Source organism: Chiloscyllium punctatum, chromosome 5 (assembly GCF_047496795.1).
Source record: "Chiloscyllium punctatum isolate Juve2018m chromosome 5, sChiPun1.3, whole genome shotgun sequence".
In the NCBI taxonomy this organism is placed as follows: Eukaryota; Metazoa; Chordata; class Chondrichthyes; order Orectolobiformes; family Hemiscylliidae; genus Chiloscyllium; species Chiloscyllium punctatum.
In genome coordinates, this window is record NC_092743.1 from 46853915 (window position 1) to 46876155 (window position 22241).

The 22241-nt window shown below is 42.2% G+C and overlaps 1 protein-coding gene across 1 annotated transcript in view; it reads right to left on the bottom strand.

The window, feature by feature from the left end:
• Positions 1 to 22241, bottom strand: part of tmem67 (transmembrane protein 67) — a 196418-nt gene that overhangs the window by 76241 nt on the left and 97936 nt on the right. Inside the window, exon 15 of the mRNA XM_072570240.1 lies at positions 4426 to 4482. Coding sequence (XP_072426341.1) covers positions 4426 to 4482 — 57 coding nt within the window. The remainder of the gene's footprint in view (positions 1 to 4425; positions 4483 to 22241) is intronic.

The following is a 22241-nucleotide window of genomic DNA, read 5'->3' on the forward strand; positions in this document are numbered from 1 at the left end:
ACATCTCTCTTTTAAGACCCTGTGTTTAATTTTACCTTTTGTGTCAAGGGGTGTTTATGAGGATTGTTGGAGGGATTTGGAACAGCATTATTAAACTGGGATAATCTGTTGGGTTTTCAGAATTATAACTTTTAAAAAGTATCTAATGGGTATGTGAATGGGAAGGGTTTTGAGGGATATGGCCCAGATGCTAATGGGACTAAATTAGGCTATGATATCTGATTGGCATGGATGAGTTGGACCAAAGGATCTGCTTCTGTGCTGTACATCTCTATGACTCTATAGATTAAGTTATTCTTTATTCGGTTCTCCTTTTTGTGTTACATTTGGTAATCTTGCAAAAAATTCTGTTTTGTTTAAAACTAAGTGGTTGGGTCAGCTGCATCACTTCTGGAATATCCACTGTACACCTGCTTAAAACAACTAGTAAAGTTCAGGTCCAGGCTACTTTCTTGAAATGTTTTGAGAGGGTCTGACCTGGTCCATAACACCCTATTGTTATCTCTCAACTGGAAGCCAAAGAGAAAGATCCATTGGACATTTGTGGAGTTTTAACAAACTTAACAGTTGCAGACCAGACCACTTATCTATCTGTCGAGGGAAGAACAGAGTTAACATTTTGAGTCCAGTGACTCTTTGTCAGAACTGGAAGCAGCTAGGAAATGGTGGTATTTATGTCAATGACTGAGATGAATAAATGGAGATGGCGCCCAAAGAAAGAAAAAAATGAAGTAATCAAGTGGATTGTAAACCAGGGAAGAATAAATGCTGAACAGGTGATAACGGGGACCACGAGTGGTTGAAAATGTGTTGGCTGTGCTGCGAACAAGGACAGGACAGGCCCTGGAGATATGTGTTTGTGGGGACGGAGAAGGGGGTAAATTATGAATAAGGTGGGATGTATTCATCATCTAAAATTGTTAAACTCAATGTTGAGTCCTGAGGCTGTAAGGTGTCTGAGTAAAAGATGAGGTATTGTTCTTCCACCTTGTGTTGAGCCTCACTGAAGCACTTCAGCAGGTGTGAGACAGAAATATTGGCATAGGAACATGAAGGGCCATGAAGTGGAAAGCAACTAGAAGCTCAGAGTCATTTTTACTGGTAGAGCATATGAGTTCTTCACAGCAGCCATCCAGCCTGTATTTTACCTCCCTGGTGTATGGGAGATTGTATTGAGAACAGTGAATATGGTAGACTAGGTTGGTTGAAATGCAGGAAAATCACTGGTTCACCTGCAAGTTAGGTATGGGGTCTTGGATAGTGAGGAGGGATGAGGTAAATGGGGAAGTATTACACCTTCTATGATTGCATGGGAAGATGCCATGGGGTGTTGGGAGGTATTGGGAGCGGTCGAGAATGGACCAGGGTGGTCCTGGGGGGAACAGTTCCTGTGGAATGCTGGCAAGGAAGAGGAGGAGAATATCTGTTTGGTGATGGCTTCCTGTTGGAGATGGCAGCTTAAGATCCTTTGGATGTGGAAGCTGATGGGGTAGAAAGTGAGGACAAGAGGTACTCTTGCATTGTTGTGGGAGGGAAGGAAAGAGGTGACAGAAGTTTGGGAGATGGCTGGACATAGCTGAGGCCCCAGGTCGGTGGCCATGGTATTGGGGAATCTTTGATTGAGAAAGAAGTGGTATGTTTGAGGCTTAACTGAGCGAGGTGCTATCATCAGATTAGAAGCAATGAAGTCCTTAAAGGGCCTGAGGATGTCAAGCACAGCCAACCCATTTTCAGCCACTCAAAGCAGCTATTCAGCTTCCCTTCTTCCCTGGCTTACCATCAACAATCCCTTTGTCTGCTTCCCTTTCTTTCATTCTCTGGACACTGTCTCCAACTATCCATATCATTCCTCCACCCCATCATCAGCATAAATACTGACATTTCCCAGCTGCTTTCAGTTTTGACAAAGGTCGCTGGACTTGGAACATGAACTGTATTTTTCTTTCCACAGACGCTGTCAGACCTGTCAATTTTTCCAGAACTTTCTGTTTTTGTTTGTTTCAGATCTCCAGCAACTGCAGTTCTTTGTTTTGTTCATTCTTATTAACTTGATTACAGCATCATTGTTGAGTGTTCGCTTGATGACTCACACATTAAAGTGTGCAAATGCTGCTTACGGAGAGAGTCAGAATTGGATAGTATGTGGAGTACTGCAAGAGCTGCCAAGCCCTACTCAGCAGGACACAGATGCTATCCTTTGAGGTTTTCAGAAACTTCATATCGATGGAGAAGGAGCAAAGAAGATTCAATATATTACTGGCAGGTGCCCCAGCAGCACTGAGCATATCTGCAGAGAGATCAAAGAACTCTTCCACAAACATGAGTGGCATGACACCACTGGTCTTTGTAGTTATTTCTTTACTTGTGGAATGAATGGTGAAATGAAAATCAAACATAGCAATTTTTTGGCCAGTTGTTAGGGATAGGAGGGTGTAACTTCAAGTGAGACAGGGACAGGAAGCCACAGGGTAGGAGCCTCAGCCTTTGCAATTGTCCAAAGGATTTGAGCTTTTTCACCTTGTTTGGATGAGAGGGAAGGCTGCAGGGTGCATAAACCAACTTTTTATTTATATATTCACTCGTGGGATCTAGCTGTCAATAGTTGGTCAGAATGTATTGCCCGTCCCTAGTTGCCCTTGAGAATGCGGTGGTGATCTGCCTTTATAACCCGCTGCCATCCATGTGATTCACAATGACCTTAGAGAAGAAATTCCACGATTTTGACCCAACAACACTGAAGGAACAGTCATCTATTTCTAAATGAGGATGGTAAGTGGATTGAAGGGAAACCTCCAGTTGTTTTCAGGTATCTGCTGCCTTTGCATTTGGTCGTGGTCGTGGACTTGGAAAATGCTGTCTAAGGATATTTGCTGTGTGCTGCTCATTGATGGTGGAGTGGATGTAGTGCCAATCAAGCAGGCTGCTTTGTCCTAGTTGGTGTCAAGCTTCTTGAGTGTTGTTAGAGCTGCACTCATCCAGGCAATAGTGAGTATTCTACCGCACTTATAACTTGTGCCTTGTAGATGGTGGACAAACCTTTGGGAGTCAGGAGGTGAGTAAGTCACTGCAGTATTCCTAGCCTCTAACCTGTTCTTATAGCGACTGTATTTATATGGTGAGTCCAGTTGATTTTCTGGTCAATAGTAACCCCAGGAGGCTGAGAGTGATGGTAACAACATTGAATGTCAAGTTGAGATGGTTAGATTGTCTCTTATTGGAGATGGCCATTGCCTGGCATTTGTGTGGCATAATGTTAGTTGCCACTTGTCAGCTCAAACCTGGATATTGTCCAGATTTTGTTGCATTTGAACATGGAGTGCTTCAGTATCTAAGGAGTCTTGAATAGTGCTGAACAATATGCAATCATCATCAAAAATCCCTTCTGACCTTCTGATGGCCTTAATTCCTAGGAACTCATAGGAATTAATCTAAGAAACTCCTGCAGAGATGACCTGGAGTTGAGATGGCATACCTCCAAAAACTACAACCATCTTCTTATGTCTCCTTAGTTCCAGTGATTTCAAATCCACAGTAGTTTGCTTTTACCCAGTAATTTCAGTTTTGCTAGTGCTCCTTGATGCCACAATTGGTCAAATGCAGCCTTGATGTCAAGGACGGTCACTGCCACCTCATCGATGGAATTTAGCTCTTTTGTCCACCTTTGAACCAAGGTTGTAATGAGGTCAGGATCTGAGCGGTTTCAGCGGAATCTAAACTAGGAGTAAATGAGCAGGTTGTTGCTAAGCAGGTGCTGTTTAATAGCACTGTTGATAACATCTTCCATCACATCACTGATGATTGAGAGTAGACAGGCGTGTCAGTAAATGGCCTGGTTGGATTTATCCTGTTTTTTGTGTGTAGGACATAGTTAGCTCTGTTAGTGGCTTTGTGGTACGTGAAGTCATTAAGGGGAGGGGGTGTGGTGCAAAGAAGAATGTAATGGTAGCAGCGGACAGTATAATGAGAGAGATTCACACTATTTTCTGAAGCAAAGAGAGTGAATCCTGATGGCTGAGTTGCTTATCTGACAGCATCTGTGGGCTCTGAAGATGAATTATATTAAACTTGGAAAGTTAATTCTGTCTTTCTGACAGTCCAGCTGAGTTTCTCCAGTACGCTCTGTTTTAATCTCAAACTCTGGTAATTGGGTTATAATGGTAATCTGATCTTTGAATCTGTTGGACAAACCTGTAGCTCACTTGTATTGTAAAGGTCAAGTCTCATTCTGTTCCGCTTTCAGATTTTTTATTACTTCAATTACCTTCACTTTGAACACCTTGAAGTTAATTATTGTTAAGGTTCATTGTGAACCATAAACAACTGTGATTATCATGATTAAAGTTTCAGTGACAAGAACAAACTGTTGGTTACTAAGGCGAATCTTTAGTTGAAATAACAGAATAATTCTTTCAAACAGAAACCTACCTCTGTATTCTGATAAGCTGATGTCAAGTCCATTTCATATTCAACTGAAAAAGATATCTGTTGGACATAAGGGAAAAAAAATCAAATAAAGCATCCAAAGTTTATTTCAAGCTAATTGCTCATTCCTTAAAAATCTAAGTAGCAAACTTAGATGCCAATTGTTGTGTTTGATGAGGACAATCAGAATTTTGGGAATAGGTATGTGCTAATTGACCAATATCAATGGCTTTAAGAAAATTTTAAGAAATAGGAGCGAGATTAGGACATTTAGTTCTCTGAGGTGTTCCACCAGAGTATAATTATGGCTATAATTCAATTTTCCAGCCTCTCTCCATAAACTTTGGTTCACTTGTTGATCAATAATTTAAGACAGCCTGTACAATGACCCAGCCTCCATTGCACACTGCAAAAAGAATTCCAAACACTGATGACCCTCTTAGTGAAAAAAAATCCACCTCATCTCAATCATAAATGGGAGAACCCCTAATTTTAAACACTGCCCCTTTATTCAAGATTCCCCATGAAACATTTATTTAGCACCTACCCTGTCAAGGCACTGCAGAATCTTATTTTTTATTATTATGGTCAGTTCTCATTCTTCTAAATTCCAATGTATTTAGGACAATCTGCAGATTCTTTCCTCATAGGACAACTCCTCCATCCCAGGAAACAGCCTAGGCAATCTTGTCTGAAATGCCTCCAATTTCAATATATCTCACCTTAACTGGAGTGATCAGAACTACACACAGTATTTTAGATGAGATCTAACTCAATGCCCTGTATAGCTGTAGCTCGATTTATCAACTTTTAAACTCCATCCTCTTTTCAATAAAGGTGAATATTTCCTTTGCCTATTAGCTACTTTCTGTACTTGCATGCAGACCTTTTATGATTTGTGCATAATGACATCTAAGTTCCTTTGCACTATAGCCAAAGTAGATAACCACATTTTTCAACATCGCATTCCATATGCCCTTTTTCTTTGCCCTCTCATTTAACCTATAATCATCTGTTCAGATATGTTTTGGGTTGAGTTATATCAGAAATCGGCAGTGATTTTTCTCAAGTTTCAGAAAGTTTCTGTTTGAGGTGCCGAGCAAGTTTTCACACACTATTATCACAATCTCAACTCATTAACCACATCCCTATGGTACCTCACTTGTCCTAGGCTGTCATTCATGATGGACAGAAATTCTTGCCACCACTGGGATATCCTAGGATCCATGGCACTGATGCCATCTTTCCATCCAAGCCATTCACTTGGTTAAGCATTAGCAGTCCAGAGTTTCTTCCACTGTGGGTGTTTTCAAACAACAACCAGAAGGTAATGTACATCAGAACGCAATGGCAGCACAACTTACACTTCATTGCATATATATATGTGCATTCCTACAATGCTTCCAAGAAGCACATTTTGGCATTTTATTACATTAAAAGCATTATATAAAAACAAGACCCTATGTCTTATTTTAATTAGAGTGTATGAATAAAGTGTGTTTATCTTCAAGCCTGATAGTTTGACCAAATCAAATTGCATCTGGAATGCAATGCCTAGCACTTGCCTTTAAAATAAGAAAACGTTAGGGTCTGGGTGATCTCCTTGATGTGGTGTGAAGGGGTTTGGTCTGGTCCATAACAAATTGGGGGCTCTTGTTGGGATCAAAATTTGTAATTCCAGGTTGGGTTTACGATTATTGGATTCAAAAGCAGTGAGTGGCATATGTTGGTCCTTTTTTTAATTTCAGATGTCACATTCACTTGGTTTAAACAGGGTGTGCCTTGTGTAATAATGGCTCTTTCAGTCGCTAAGAGTTTTCTGTGTGTAGACAAGTCACTTTGCGTGTTTTACAGAAAGTGAGCAAGGCAAAACTTTCAGCATTAGCAAACAAGTTTTAGTTGGACTTATCTCTATGTGTGGAGAAAGGGATAATAATTGTGGCAATAGCACAGCATTTACAATTGCCAGCAATCAGAATCATTGGAGATTGCTAAAATTCAATTGAATATGAAGCTGCTTGAATTAGAGGCAATGACGAGGGACAAAATAAAAATGGCCCTGGCAGACCAAAAAGACAGAGAAAAGAAAATGAAACCATTTGAATTATGATTAAAAGCAGAGGAAAACGAAAAGGAAGGGATGGTCGAGCAGAAGAAAGGGAGAAAGAGGGAGCTTTTGAGCTTCAGAGGTTGGAACTGAAAACTCAAAGTCAACTTGAAATGATGGAGATGGGGATAAGAAGTAGGAATACTGATGAAGACAGTGACAGAGAGCAATCCCATTGTAGCCAAAGGCCTAGTGTGTCCAAGCATTGCTTAAGGTTGATGAGAAGTGTGTAGAAGACATTTTCATTTTGTTTTATTTGAGAAAGTGGCTAAACAATAAAATAAGACAAAGGATGCATATGTAAGGTTTAGGAGACTGGGAACTGACAAAGTCCTTTAAGTGCATAAGAAAAATAGGAAATAACTTAAGGAAGGAATTAAAAGGGCTAAAAGTGGTCATGAAAAGTCATTAGCAAATAGGATTATGGAGAATCTCAAGGCTTTTTATACATATACAAAAAACAAGAGGGTAGCCAGGGAAAGGGTTAGCCCACTCAAGAACAAAGGAAGGAATGTATATGCAAATCCCGAAGAGATAGGTGAGGTCTTAGAATAATACTTTGTATCAGTATTCACGAAAGAGAAGGAATTTGTGGAGGCTGATCTCAAGGAAGGGAGTGTTGAATTTCTAAGCCAAGTTGCTGTTAAGAAGGAAGTGGCATTCTGCGTCTTAAAATGATTAAGATAGGTAGGCTCCAGGGTCATAATGGCATCTCTCCCAGAATATTGATGGAGGCAAGAAAATAAATTGCTGGAACATTGACGGACAACTTTATATCTTCTTTGGCCACAGATGTGATCCCAGAAGACTAGAGAACAGCAGATGTTCTCCCGTTGTTTAAAAAGAGTTATAGAAATAATCCAGGAAATTACAGGCCTGTGAACCTCAAATTACTGTTAGGGAAATTATTGGAAAAGATTCTCAGGAACAAGATCTAATAGCACTTAGAAGCAAATGAACTGATTAATGATAAACAACATGGTTTTGTGCTGGGGTGGTCGTGCCTCCCTAACTTGATCATGTTTTTTGAGGACGTGACAAAGTTGATTGATGAGACAAAAGCAGTTGATCTTATCTACACAGACATCAGTAAAGCCTTTGAAAAGGTCCCTCGTGGCAGATTGATACAAAAAGTGAAGTCACATGGTATCAGGGGTGAGCAGGCAAGATGGATACAGAATTGGCTTAGTAATAGGAGACAGAGGGTATCGGTGCAATGATGCTTTTCGGAATGAAGGGTTGTGACTAGTAGTGTTCCACAAGGATCAGTATTGGGACTTCTACTATTCATGATGTACATAAATGATTTGGAGAAAAATGTAGCTGGTCTATTTAGTAAGTTTGCGAATGATACAAAAATTGGTGGAGTTGCAGATAGTGAGGAGGATTGTCTGAGGATACAGCAGTTGGGGACAAGGACAGAAAAATGGCATATGGAGTTTAATCCAGACAAATATGAGGTGTTGCATTTTGGAAGGTCAAGTACAGATGGAAATTATACAGTGAATGGCAGAACCCTTAGGAGGATTGACATGCAGAGAGATCTGGGTGTGCAGGTCCACAGATCACTGAAGATGGCAGCACAGGTAGGTAAGGTAGTAAAATAGATTTAAGGCATTGAGTATAAGGAAGGGGCATTGAGTATAAGGATAGACAAGTTATGCTGCAGTTTTGTAGAACTTCAGTTAGGCCACATTTGGAATATTGCATACATTTCTGGTCACCATACTACCAGAAGGACTTTGGACTAGGTATAGAAAAGATTTACCAGGATGTTGCCTAGTATGCAGGATTTTAGCTATGAAAGAAAGTTGGATAGACTGGGTTTGTTTCATTGGAATGCAGGAGATTGAGGGGTGACCTGATAGAAGTTTATTAAATTATGAATGATGTGGAGGTACTGGTGTTGGACTGGGGTGGACAAAGTTAAAAACCACACAACACCAGGTTATAGTCCAACAGATTTAATTGGAAGTACAAGCTTTCAGAGTGCTGCTCTTTGTCAGAATAGAGTGGAAAGTATGAGGCTTTTTTCAATTACTAGGGAGCACAGTTTCAAGGTGTGAGGGGGAATGGAAAAGAGATGTGCGAGGAAAGCTTTTTCACAGAAAGGATGGTGATTGTCTGCAACACACTGCCAGAGTAGGTGCTGAAAGCAGACACAATAGCACCATTCAAGAAGCACCTGGATCAATACATGAATAGGAAGGGAATAGAGAGATACGGATCCTGTAGGTGAAGACGCTTTCAATATGGAAGGGCAAAATGTATTGGTGCAGACTGGGGGGTTGAAAGGCCTGTTCCTGTGTTGTGTTGTTCTTTATAGATCTAGTGAGGTATTTGCATCACTATTAGAGGAGGTATCTGGGGATTATGATGAGGTGAAATTACCATTGTAAGTGCATATGAGCTAGTACCAGAAGTCTACAGACAACATTTTAGGAATCTAAGAAGGAACCACGGTCAAACCTACATTGCGTTTGAAAGGATTAAACAAAGTAATTTTGATAGGTGAATAAGGGCATTGAAAATAAATCAGACATATGACACTTGTGAAAAGATTATTATTTTGAAGGAGTTCAAAAGTCTTTTCCTGAAAGAGTGAGAACTCATGTTGAAGGGCACAGAGTTAAGACTGTGACAATAGCAGCAGAAATGCCAGATGATTATGTTTTGGTTCATAAATCAAAGTTCAGCTTCAAACACAATTTCAATCTGTGAGGGAAAGAAATTGGGAAAAAGAGAAATCCTCAGGTGTTAAGGGAAAGGAGATCTCATTGACGACAGTAAAGATGGGTTTACCATAAGGTAAAAAGGAATCCCATGATGGGGAAAGAGAAGTAAAAATGGTCAGGTGTTTTCACTGTAATAAAGTGGACCAAATTAAGTCATTGTGTTTATGTTAGCAAGAAAGCGAGGGAGAACTTCCAAGTCTGAACTATTCCACAAGGTGTGTGATGTTTTACATCCAGCTGAGAATGAAAGAAACCTAGTATTAGGTAAAAACAATGACTGCAGATACTGGAAACCAGATTTTGGATTAGTGGTGCTGGAAGAGCACAGCAGTTCAGGCAGCATCCGAGGAGCAGTAAAATCGACGTTTCGGGCAAAAGCCCTTCATCAGGAATAAAGGCAGAGAGCCTGAAGTGTGGAGAGATAAATGAGAGGAGGGTGGGGGTGGGGAGAAAGTAGCATAGAGTACAATAGGTGAGTGGGGGAGGGGATGAAGGTGATAGGTCGGGGGCAGGGCGAGGGTGGAGTGGATAGGTGGAAAAGAAGATAGGCAGGTAGGACAAGTCATGGGGACAGTGCTGAGCTGGAAGTTTGGAACTAGGGTGAGGTGGGGGAAGGGGAAATGAGGAAACTGTTGAAGTTCACATTGATGCCCTGGGGTTGAAGTGTTCCGAAGCGGAAGATGAGGCGTTCTTCCTCCAGGTGTCTGGTGGTGAGGGAGCGGCGGTGAAGGAGGCCCAGGACCTCCATGTCCTCAGCATAGTGGGAGGGGGAAGTTGAAATATTGGGCCACAGGGCGGTGTGGTTGATTGGTGCAGGTGTCCCGGAGATGTTCCCTAAAGCGCTTTGCTAGGAAGTGTCCAGTGTCTCCAATGTAGAGGAGATGCCTCCTAGCAGAGCGCTACGACAAGTTGGACCGAAGGGCCTGTTTCCGTGCTGTACATCTCTATGACTCTATGACAGATATGGGAACTGAAAATGTGTTGCTGGAAAAGCGCAGCAGGTCAGGAAGCATCCAAGGAGCAGGAGAATCGACGTTTCAGGCATGAGCCCTTCTTCAGGAATGAGGAAAGTGTGTCCAGCAGGCTAAGATAAAAGGTAGGGAGGAGGCACTTGGGGGAGTGGCGTTGGAAATGCGATAGGTGGAAGGAGGTCAAGGTGAGGGTGATAGGCCGGAGTGGGGGTGGGGGCGGAGAGGTCAGGAAGAAGATTGCAGGTTAGGAAGGCGGTGCTGAGTTCGAGGGATTTGACTGAGACAAGGTGGGGGGAGGGCAAATGAGGAAACTGGAGAACCCAGATGGCCTCCTTCTTCAATCCCAGTTCCTTTGTGTCCACCTCATCTGCTCCCAGGAGGACCAGTTCCAATACCGTACAACCCAGATGGCCTCCTTCTTCAAAGACCGTCCCAATTCCTTCGTCTCCGCCGCATCTGCTCCCAGGAGGACCAGTTCCAATACCGTACAACCCAGATGGCCTCCTTCTTCAAAGCATGGCCGACAGATATGGGAAAACAAGATAAGATAGTGAGCTTTGTTTAAGTGGTAAAAGGTAACACAGTTGAAACTAAAAAGCTAACAAAGAACATACAACATGATCAGGGGTTGGTTGAGAAGAAGTTATTTGCTTGGGTAAGGATACAAGGATAAGTAGGTACAAGAGAAACTAAAATTTTAAAATATATGGAACAAAGTGAGTTTTTGATGGGGTAGGAGATGAAAAGATGTGTAATTCAGAAAGAGAATCTGGTGAAAATTAACGAAGTGGTGATAGGAGTAATAAGAGAAAGTCTCGGTTCCAGAATATAGCTTATCCTTGGTAATGATACAGCTGGATCACAGGTGAGAGTGTTCTCTGCTGTGATTGACAAGCCAGTGAAAACTCAGGCAAATGAAGTTTTACAGGAAGTATATGCAGGAATTATTCCTTACTGTGTAGTAACAAGATCACAAAGCCACAGGAGGAGCAGAAAGGAGGAGAAATCCAGGAATTAAGATAATGAAGTTGAAGTACAATTACCAGAGACCATATTTGATGAAAAAATGTTGAGGAAAAAACAAGTGCTAATTGGATGTTTTAGTTCAGAGAAATTAACTGAACTACAACATAAAGATAAGATTAAAAAAAACTAAAGCAGTTCTATCAAAAAGCATACACAGAAAAATAATTTGAGTGTACCCCAGAATGTCACTATCTCAAATATATCCTAAAAAATGTCTTGATGAGGAAACAGAGACCATCACATATTCAGGCAGATGAAAAATGGGCAGAAGTTCATCAAGTTGTATTACCAGTAGGATATTGAAAGGAGATGTTATGGATAACCCATGAATTAGGAGGTCATTTGGGAATAAGGAAAACTCAAGCCAAAATACAAAAACATTTTTATTGACCTGGACTGCATAAGGATGTGGTTGACTAATGCTTGACATGTCATATGCGTTAGGTATTTGGAAAACCTCAAGCAGTGATAAAACCAATGCTCTTAATACCAATTCCCGCAACTGAGGAACCTTTTACAAGATTCATAATTGATTGCTTAGGACCGCTACTTAAAACAAAAAGTGAGAGTCAGTATTTGTTGACCATAATGGATATGTCTACTAGATTTCCAGAGACTATTCCATTACACAGAACCATGGCTAAAGGATTGTAGAAGAGTTAGTCAATTGTTTTTACCATATACAGACTGCCCACAGAGATGCAATTGGACCAAGGACTTAAGTTTACATCAACATTATTCAAGGAAGTTATGGATAGCATAGGAGTAAAACAATGCAAATCCAGTGCAAACCATCCAGAATCGCAGGGAGCATTAGAACAGTGGCATCCAACTTTAAAAACTATGTTGCTGGCTTATGATCAAGACTATTCAGAGAATTGAGATAAAGAAAGTCCATTTGTATTTTTTGCAATTAGAGATGCACCTAACAAATCAACTAAATTCAGTCCATTTGAATTTGTTTTTGAGCATGAGGTGAGAGGACCACTAAAATTAATTAAAGAAAATTGGTGAATTTCAGTTCAGAGACCACATTTGTGGACTATGTGTCAAATTTTATGGAGAGATAAAATACAGCTGGCAAGTTGACTAGACAGTATTTAAAAGTAGGCGGAAATGGGTACTGCAGATGCTGGAGATTAAAGTCAAGATTAGAGTGGTGCTGGAAAAACACAGCAGATCTGGCAGCATCCGAGGAGCAGGAAAATTGACATTTTGGGCAAAAGCCATTCATCAGGAGCAATTAAAATTGGCGCAGCATGTGATGAAAATGGAAGTCGACAAGCAAAAATAAAGTGTGTAATTTTGCCAGTGATGATAATGTGTTAATTTTACTACCAATGTCAGTGAATCTTAAAAGGTAAGGTTAAGTGGGCCTTATCAAATTGAGAGGAAATTGACTGAAGTGAATTATTTGATAAAAACACGAGAGAAAGAAATCTCACAAAGTGTGTCATGTAAGTATGCTCTAAAGGTATTTTGATTGGGAAGAAAAGCAAAAGGAGAATGTGTTACTGGTTACAACACAAAGTGAAGAACTAAGTTCAAAGGATTCTGAATTTGACATTCCTGAAATTAAATTCAACACTGAGAAAGTTCTCAAAAATTGTGACAAATATTGAATTACCTTTCAGAGTAAAATTGAAATGACCTGAAAGAGTTATTACAATCACATGGAGAGATTTGTAGGAATAAGCTGGCAAGTACAAATCTAATTACACATGATATTGAAATAGGAAACTGCTTTTCCAATTAAGCAATATGGTTACAGACTTAATCCTTTAAAGTTGGCACAAGTTCAAAAAGAGATTGAATACATTCTTGAAGACATTATAATTGAAATGAGTTGCAGCTGATGGAGCTCACACATTGCAATAGTGCCAAAACCAGATGGTACACAATGATTATGTGGTAAAAACAATGACTGCAGATGCTGGAAACCAAATTCTGGATTAGTGATGCTGGAAGAGCACAGCAGTTCAGGCAGCATCCAAGAAGCTTCGAAATCGACGTTTCGGGCAAAAGCCCGAAATGATCCACAATGATTATGTGTGGACTATTGCAAAGACAATGCAAAATCTGATTCATATGACTGCATTGAGAAGGTGAGACAAGCAACTTGTAATTCTCAGTTGGACTTACTCAAAGGATACTGGCGGGTGCCTTTATCCGAAAAAGCGAAGGAAATTTCGGCTTTGGTGACACCGAGTACACTGTACCAGTTAAAAGTCAAGAGTGTGGTGTTGGAAAAGCACAGCAGGTCAAGCAGCATCTGAGGAGAAGGAAAATCAATGTTTTGAGCAAAAGACTTCATCAGGAATGAGACTGGGAGTCTCGGGGGTGGTGAGATAAATGGGAGGGGGATGGGGCTTGGGGGAAGGTAACTGAGATTGCAGTGGATGGAGGTGAGGGTAATGGTGATAGGTTGGAAGGGAAGGTGGAGTGGATAGGTGGGAAGGAAGATGGGCAGGTAGGACTGGTCATGAGGGCGGTGCTGAGCTGGAAGGTTGGAACTGGGATAAGGTGGGGGGAAGGGAAATGAGGAAACTGGTGAAATCCACATTGATGCCGTGGGATTGGAGGGACCTGAGGCGCATGATGAGGCGTTCTTCCTCCAGGCGTGGGGTGGTAAGGAAGTGGTGATGGAGGAGGCCCAGAACCTGCATATCCTCAGCAGAATGGGACAGGGAGTTGAAGTGTTCAGCCACGAGATGGTGGGATTGGTTAGTACATGTGTCCCAGAGATGTTCTCTAAAGTGCTCTGTGAGTAGGCGTTGTGTCTCCCCAATGTAGAGGATACTGTATCTGGAGCAATGGATACAGTAAATGATGTGTGTGGAAGTGCAGGTGAAACTTTAATGGATGTGGAAGGCTCCTTTGGGGCATTGGACAGAGGTGATGGGGAGATGTGGGTGCAGGTTTTGCATTTTGTGCTGTAGCAGGGGAAGGTGCTGGGAGGGGAGAGTGGGTTGTTGGGGGTTGTGGACCTGACGAGGAAGTCGTGGAGGGAGCGGTCTTTATGGAAAGTGAATAGGGGAGGGGAGGGAAATATATCTCTCATTGTGGGGTTCGTTTGCAGATGGCGGAAATGGCAGAGGATGATGTGATGTATACGGAGGTTGTTGGGGTGGAAGGTGATCACTGGGGGGATCTGTACTTGTTGTGGTTGGAGGGGTTGGGGTTCGAGGGTGGAGGTGCGGGAAGTGGCTGAGATGTGCTGGGGGGCATCATCAACCACGAGGGAGGGGAAACTGCAGTCTTTAAAGATGGAGACCATCTGGTGTGTTCTGTGGTGGAACTGGTCCTCCTGGCAGGAGGTGTAGGAATTGGGAATCCAGGTAACTGTGGGAGTTGGTGGATTTGTAGAAAATATCAGTGTTGAGTTGGTCACCGTTGATGGAGACGGAGAGGTCCAGGAAGGGGATCGAGGTGTCTGAGATGGTCTAGGTGAGTTTAAGGTCGGGGTGGAATGAGTTGGTGAAGTTGATGAAGTGGTTAACCTCCTCGTGGGAGCACGAGGTGGTGCTGATGCAGTCATGAAAGTGGCGGAGGAAAAGGTGGGGAGTGGTGGTGGTGTAACTGTGGGGAACAAATCTCATGCCCTATCCAGATGGGACTTGAATCTACAATCCCTGGTTTAGGAAGCCAGCTCCTTATCCATTGGGCCACTGGGGCCTCATAGAGCTGCCTCCGCTGCATCTGCTCCCGGGAGAACCAGTTCCACCACAGAACACACCAGATGGCCTCCTTCTTTAAAGACCACAATTTCCCCTCCCACTTGGTTGATGATGCCCTCCAGTGCATCTCATCCACTTCCCGCCCTTGAACCTCACCCCCTCTAACCGCAGCAAGGACAGAAAACCCCTTGTCCTCATCTTCCATCCCACCAACCTCCGAATACATTGCATCATCCTCCGCCATTTCTGCCACTGACAAATGGGTCCCACCACCAGAGATATATTTCCCTCTCCACCCCATCCGCTTTCCGCAAAGACCTCCGCAAATACCTCATCAGGTCCATGCCCCCTAACAACCCATCTTCCCCTCCCAGCACCTTCCCTTGTCACTGCAGGAATTGCAAAACCTGTGTCTACACCTCCTCCTCACTTCCATCCAAAGCCCCAAAGAAGCTTTCCCCATCCATCAAAGTTTCAGCTGCATTTCCACATATGCCATTTACTGTATCCGTTACTCCCGATGCGGTCTCCTCTACACTGGGGAAACAGGACGTTTACTTGCAGAGCACTTCAGAGAACACCTCTGGGACACCCGCACCAATCAACCCCACTGCCCTGTGGCTGAACACTTCAACTCCCTCTCCCCATCTGCCAAGGACATGCAGGTCCTGGGCCTCCTCTATCGCCACTCCCTTACTACTCGACGCTTGGAGGAAGAATGCCTCATCTTTTGCCTCGGGACCCTCCAACCCCAGGGTATTAATGTGGATTTCACTAGTTTCCTTATTTCCCTCCCCACCTTATCCCAGTTCCAACCTTCCAGCGCAACACTGCCCTCATGACCTGTCCATCTTTCTTTCCACCTTTCCACTCCACTCTCCCCTCTGACCTATCACCATTACCTCCACCTCCATCCACCTATTGCACTCTCAGCTATCTTCCCCCCAGCCACACCTCCCTCCCATTTACCTCTCCACACCCGAATGCTCCCAGCCTCATTCCTGATGAAGAGCTTTTGCCCGAAATGTCAAGTTTCCTGCTCCTCAAATGCTGCCCGACCGACTCTGCTTTTCCAGCACCACACTCTTGACTCTAATCTCTCGCATCTGCAGTCCTCACTTTCACATATACCAGTTCAAAGTCATTGCATTTGTTATAAAAATGCATCAGCCATATTTCAAAGACTAACCAAAAAGGTAATTTCACGGTTACCCAATTTTGTGGTGTATATCGATGATCTGGTGATTTTTAGTGCTCATGGAAGGAACATTTGCAGCATCTATCAGAATTGTTCGATCAACTTCAGGAGGTGGGCTTAGTGATAAAACTGGCTAAGAATTAATTTGCAAAAGCTCAATTCACACTCCTGGGCCATGTCATTGAACATGGTCAAATGGCTCCATGGGATATGAAAATCAAAGATTATTGGGAAGTTTCCCATACCACCAATAAAGAGGAAAGTATTATAATTCTTGGGATTGAATGATTTGGAAATGCCGGTGTTGGACTAGGGTGTTCAAGTTAAAAATCACACAACACCAGGTTATAGTCCAACAGGTTTAATTGGAAGCACTAGCTTTCAGAGCGCCGCTCCTTCATCAGGTGGTTGTGGAGGACACAATTGTAAGGCACAGAATTCATAGCAAAACTTTTCAGTGTAATGTAACTGAAATTATACATTGAAAAATACCTTGATTGTCTGTTGAATCTTTCATCTGTTCGAATACCATGATAGTTTCACTTCTTTCATGTGTAAATCACAAAACTTCCTTTTTAAAGTTGCATTTTCAGGTTAACTGTTACAATTGGTGTTAGCTAGACAATATGTTGAAGGTGTTAGCCCCCCTGTGTTCTCTGTCAATGCCATGATGTTTAGATTGATTCTAATCTAAAAGGTGAGATACAGAGTTTTATATGAATTCATGCCGTTTTTGAGCAAAGTACAATGTAATTCTGCAAGTACAAATTCACCCCATAAAATATATGTATATGTGTGCATGTGGGTCTTTGTTTTTGTGTGTGTGTCTGGGTTGGGGGGTTGTGAGTGTGAGAGAGTGTATATGTGTGGTATGTGAATGTAGAGTGTCTTAAGTCTGTGAGGGGGTACATGTGTGAGTGTAGGAGTGTGTGTGTGTCTGAGGTGGGGGGTTGTGAGTGTCTGTGAGAGAGTGTATATGTGTGTGCGTGAGTGTAGAGTGGTCTAAGTCTCTGAGAGGATGCATGTGTGAGTGTGGGAATGTGTGTGTCTGTAAGGGTGTGTGCGAGTGTGTCTGTGTGCATGTCTGTGTATATGTGTGTCCGTGAGTATGTGTGTGTATAAGAGTGTTTGTGTGTGTGTGTGTGTGTGTGTGTAATGCAATGGTGGTCACCTGTAGTGTGACATGAACCCAAGGTCTCAGGATGTCCCATCGTATCAGGCAATGGGACCCTGTGTGAGAATCTCTCTGGCTATGTTGAAGGCATCTTGAAACCTATTGTACAGCGGATCCCCAGCTTCTATCATGACACTACGGATTTCCTACAGAAACTCAGCACCCACGGACCAGTCGAACTGGGAACATTCCTTGTCACAATGGATGTTTTAGTACCTGCATCCCCCACAATGATGGCATCGCGGCAACAGCCTCAGTACTCAACACCAACAACTGCCAATCTCCAAACACCATCCTACAACTCATCCGCTTTATCCTCGATCACAACATCTTCACCTTTGACAACCAGTTCTTCATCCAGATACACGGAACAGCCATGGGGACCAAATTTGCACTCCAATATGCCAACTTCTTCATGCACAGGTTTGAACAAAACTTCTTCTCTACGCAGGATCTCCAACCAACATTATACATCAGGCACATTGATGACATTTTCTTCCTCTGGACCCATGGCGAGTGATGGGTGATATCACACAGTGATGTCAAAAGTTTCATCCCACCATTAAGCTCACCATGGACTACTCTCAACCATCTGTCTCATTCTTGGACATATGCATCTCCATCAAGGATGGACACCTCAGCACCACACTCTACCACAAACCCACAGACAACCTCACAATGCTACACTTCTCCAGCTTCCACCCAAAACATATTAAAACAGCCATCCCCTATGGACAAGCCCTATGCGTACACCAGAACTGCTCAGATGAGGAGGAACGTGACGGGCACCTGGGAGTACTCAGGGATACCCTCATAAGAACAGGATACAATGCTCAACTCATCAACAGCCAGTTCCGACGTGCCACAACAGGGAACCGCAATAACCTCCTCAGGAGACAGACACGTGCTGCAACCGACAGGGTACCCTTCATTGTTCAGTACCTCCCAAGAGCTGAAAAACTACGCCATGTTCATCGTGACCTGCAACACATTATCAAAGAGGATGAGCGCCTCGCCAAGGCCTTCCCCACACCTCCACTGCTTGCCTTTAAACAACCACCAAACCGAAAACAGATCATTGTTCATAGCAAGCTGCTCGGTTTTCAGGACAACTCCATACAACCCTGTCATGGTAGGTGCTGCAAAACGTGTCAGAGTGTGGACATGGATACCACCATTACACGTGGTGATACCTCCCACCATGTACGTGGCAGCTACTCATATGACTCAGCCAACATTGTCTATCTTATACCTTGCAGGCAAGGATGCCCTGAGGCATGGTACATTGGGGAAACTGAGTAAAGGCTACAGCAATGGATGAATGGGCACCACACAACAATCAACAGACAGGAGTGTTCCCTCCCAGTTGGGGAACACCTCAGCGGTCCAGGACATTCGATTTCGGACTTTCAGGCGACCAACCTCTAAGGCAGACTTTGGGACAGGCAGCAGCGAAAAGTGGCCGAACAGAGGCTGATAGCTAAGTTCCATACCCATAGGGAAGGCCTCAACCAGGACCTTGGGTTCATGTCACACTACAGGTGACCACCATTAGACTTAGACTACTCTACATTCACACACACATATACACTCTCTCTCACAGATACTCACAACCCCCCACCCCACATACACACACACACTCCTACACTCACACATGTACCCCCTCACAGACTTAAGACAGTCTACACTCACACACGCACACATATACACTCTCTCTCACACTCACAACCCCCCAACCCAGACAGACACACAGACACACGTGCACACATATACATATATTTTGTGGGGTGAATTTGTACTTGCAGAGTTACATTGTACTTTGCTCAAAAACGGCATGAATTCTTGTAAAACTCTTATCTCACTTTTTAGATTAGAATCAATCTAAACATCATGGCATAGACAGAGAACACAGAGGGCTAACACCTTCAACATATTGTCTAGCTAACACCAATTGTTACAGTTAACCTGAAAATGCAACTTTTTTAAAAAAAGTTTTGTAATTTACACATGAAAGAAGTGAAACGATCATGGTATTCGAACAGATAAAAGATTCAACAGACAATCAAGGTATTTTTCAATGTATAATTTCAGTTACATCCCACTGTAAAGTTTTGCTATAAATTCTGTGCCTTACAATTGTGTCCTCCACAACCACTTGATGAAGGAGCGGCGCTCTGAAAGCTAGTGCTTCCAATTAAACCTGTTGGACTATAACCTGGTGTTGTATGATTTTTAACTTGGGATTGAATGGTTTTTGTCGCAAGTTCATACCAACCTTTAGCAGTGTGGTTGCATCATTAACTGACTTGTCGAAGAAGTTCAGAAAATTTCAGTGGATGGAGGATTGTAAGAAGGCATTTGACAGCCTGAAACTGTGTTAACCACTGTCCCAGTGTTAGCCACACCTAATTATGTGAATCCATTTGAAATGGCTATTGATGCAAGTGATGTAGGTATTGGAGTTGTACCCTTGCAAGAAGATGACGAGAAGATAGAAAGAAGTACCAGCTATTTTTACAGAGAATTGAATAATCATCAACAGAAATATTCCAGAATTGAGAAGAAGACTTTGAGTTTGTGTTGGCGTTACATTTCAATAATTGTACATATTGATCATAACCCCTTACAGTTTCTGGAAATATTAAGGTTAAAAAATCCAGACTATGTAATGGAACTTATTATTGCAGCCATTCAATTTGGACACTATACATAAAAAGAATATACAAATTAGGAGCAGGAGTAGGCCATCAGGTGCCGCTAGCTTGCTCCCCCATTCAATAAGATCAAGCCTAATCATTTCTGTGGACTCAGCTCTACTTACTCACTCACTCACCATAACTCTTAATTCCTTTACTGTTTAAAAATATATGCCTTAAAAACATTCAATAAGGTAGCCTCAACTGCTTCACTGGGCAGGGAATTCTAAAGGTTCATAACCATTTGAGATAAGCTCTACCTCAGCTCTGTCCTAATTCCGCTCCCTCTACTTCTAGTTTCACCCGCCTGTGGAAACAATCTCTCTGCTTCTATCTTATCTATTCCATTCGTAATTTTATATGTTTCTATATGACCCTCATTCTTCTAAATCCCAATGAGTATAATGCCAGTCTCCTCAATCTCTCCTCATTAACCAACCCTCTCAACTCTGGAATCAATCTAATGAACTTCCTCTGCACCCCCTCCAGTGCCAGTACATCCTCTTTCAAGTAAGGAGACCAAAACTGTACAGAATACACCAGGTGTCACGCTATACAGCTGCAGCATAACCTCCCTGTTTTTAAACTCCAGCCCCCTAGCAATGAAGGCAATATTCCATTTGCTTTCTTAATTACCTGTGGCACTGCAAACCAACATTTTGAGATTCATGCACAAGAGTACCCAGGTCCCTCTGCACAGCAGCATGCTGCAATTTTTCTCCATTTAAACAATACTGCATTTTGCTGTTATTCTTACCAAAATGGATGACCTCATATTTAGTAATATTGTACTCCATTATACACCAGACACCACTCACTTAACCTACCTATACGCTCTGCAGACTTTCAGTGTCCTCTGCTCATTTTGCTCTACAATTTATCTTAGTGTCATTTGCGAAATTTGACACACACTTGGTCCCCAACTCCAAATTATCCTACGTAAATTGCAAACAATTGTGGTCCCAACACTGATCTGCAACCAGAAAAACCCATTTAATCCCACGTTTTGTTTTCTGTCTGTTAATCGAACCTCAATCCATGCTAATACATTATCTGTCTTTGTTTTTTGCAGCAGCCTTTTGTGCGGCACCTTGTTGAATACCTTTTGGAAACCTAAATACATCAGATCCACCAGTTCCCTGTTGTCCACTGTACTTGTAATGTCCTCAAAGAATTACAGTAAAGTTAAACATAATTTGTTTAACTAACTAGTTAAACATAACCTGCCTTTCACGAACCCACGCTGTAACTGTGGCCGGACGAGAAAATGTACTTGCCAATGTGCTGTTGCGAATTTGATGAAGGATAACAGAGACGTTTGGTGGTAGGAAAAGATAGACTGAAATGGACAGTAGTAGTGATTGCTTAGAGTCAATGTAATATAAATATATTGTAGTGTACTAATAGCTTAAGATTAAAGTGATGAAAAATAAAACTATCTTTGTATGTTGATGGTTATTTTTATTTAAGAGGGGATGTATGACAACACTATGGCCTTAAAAGGTGTATTTTGTCCTTTTTTTAATGAAGAGAGGTTGAGACAGAAGATTCAAGAATCTGCTTCAAGCCAATAAAGTAAACACTCTGTGGCTTTGGTATTTTTTTGAAAGTTAGAACAATAGAAGCAGCCTGAATGGGTGGGGTCAAGCACCCACAGAACCAGGATTTCAGTTCAGCTTTCTGTAGCTGTTGAAATTGTGAAGGCCGCAACATCTCTCTCTCTCTGCTACAGCTAAATGTTTGGGTTCTCTTCCTGCTGCTGGAATTGTATGTGAGAAAATCTATGTTTATTGAATTTAACTTTGCAAAGGGTATGCTTATGGAATATTACTATACTGAAACAGTTAATGAGTAGTTTGTTATTTTGTTAAGTACTTTGATAGAGTTACAGTTAAGCAATTCTTTAATTTTTATTTTATCTGTATTTTATCTGTAGTGTATAAATAAAGCTGTTTTGCTTCAAACCTGATTGTTTTATCAATTGATGCAACCGAAATGCAATGTCTAGCACTTGCCTTTAAAATTAAAAACAAGTTAGGGTCTCAGTTATCTCCTTGACATGCTTTTAGCAGATTTGGTCTGGTCTACAACGTAGCTCCATAATAAAGCATTCACATCGCTCACACATGACAACTTAATATACTCCTCCACACAGTGGACATAGAGCACTCTGACAATGAGGACCACAGAATGGCTTTGCATGATATTGGACCTTATTCCAATGAATACAGCAGC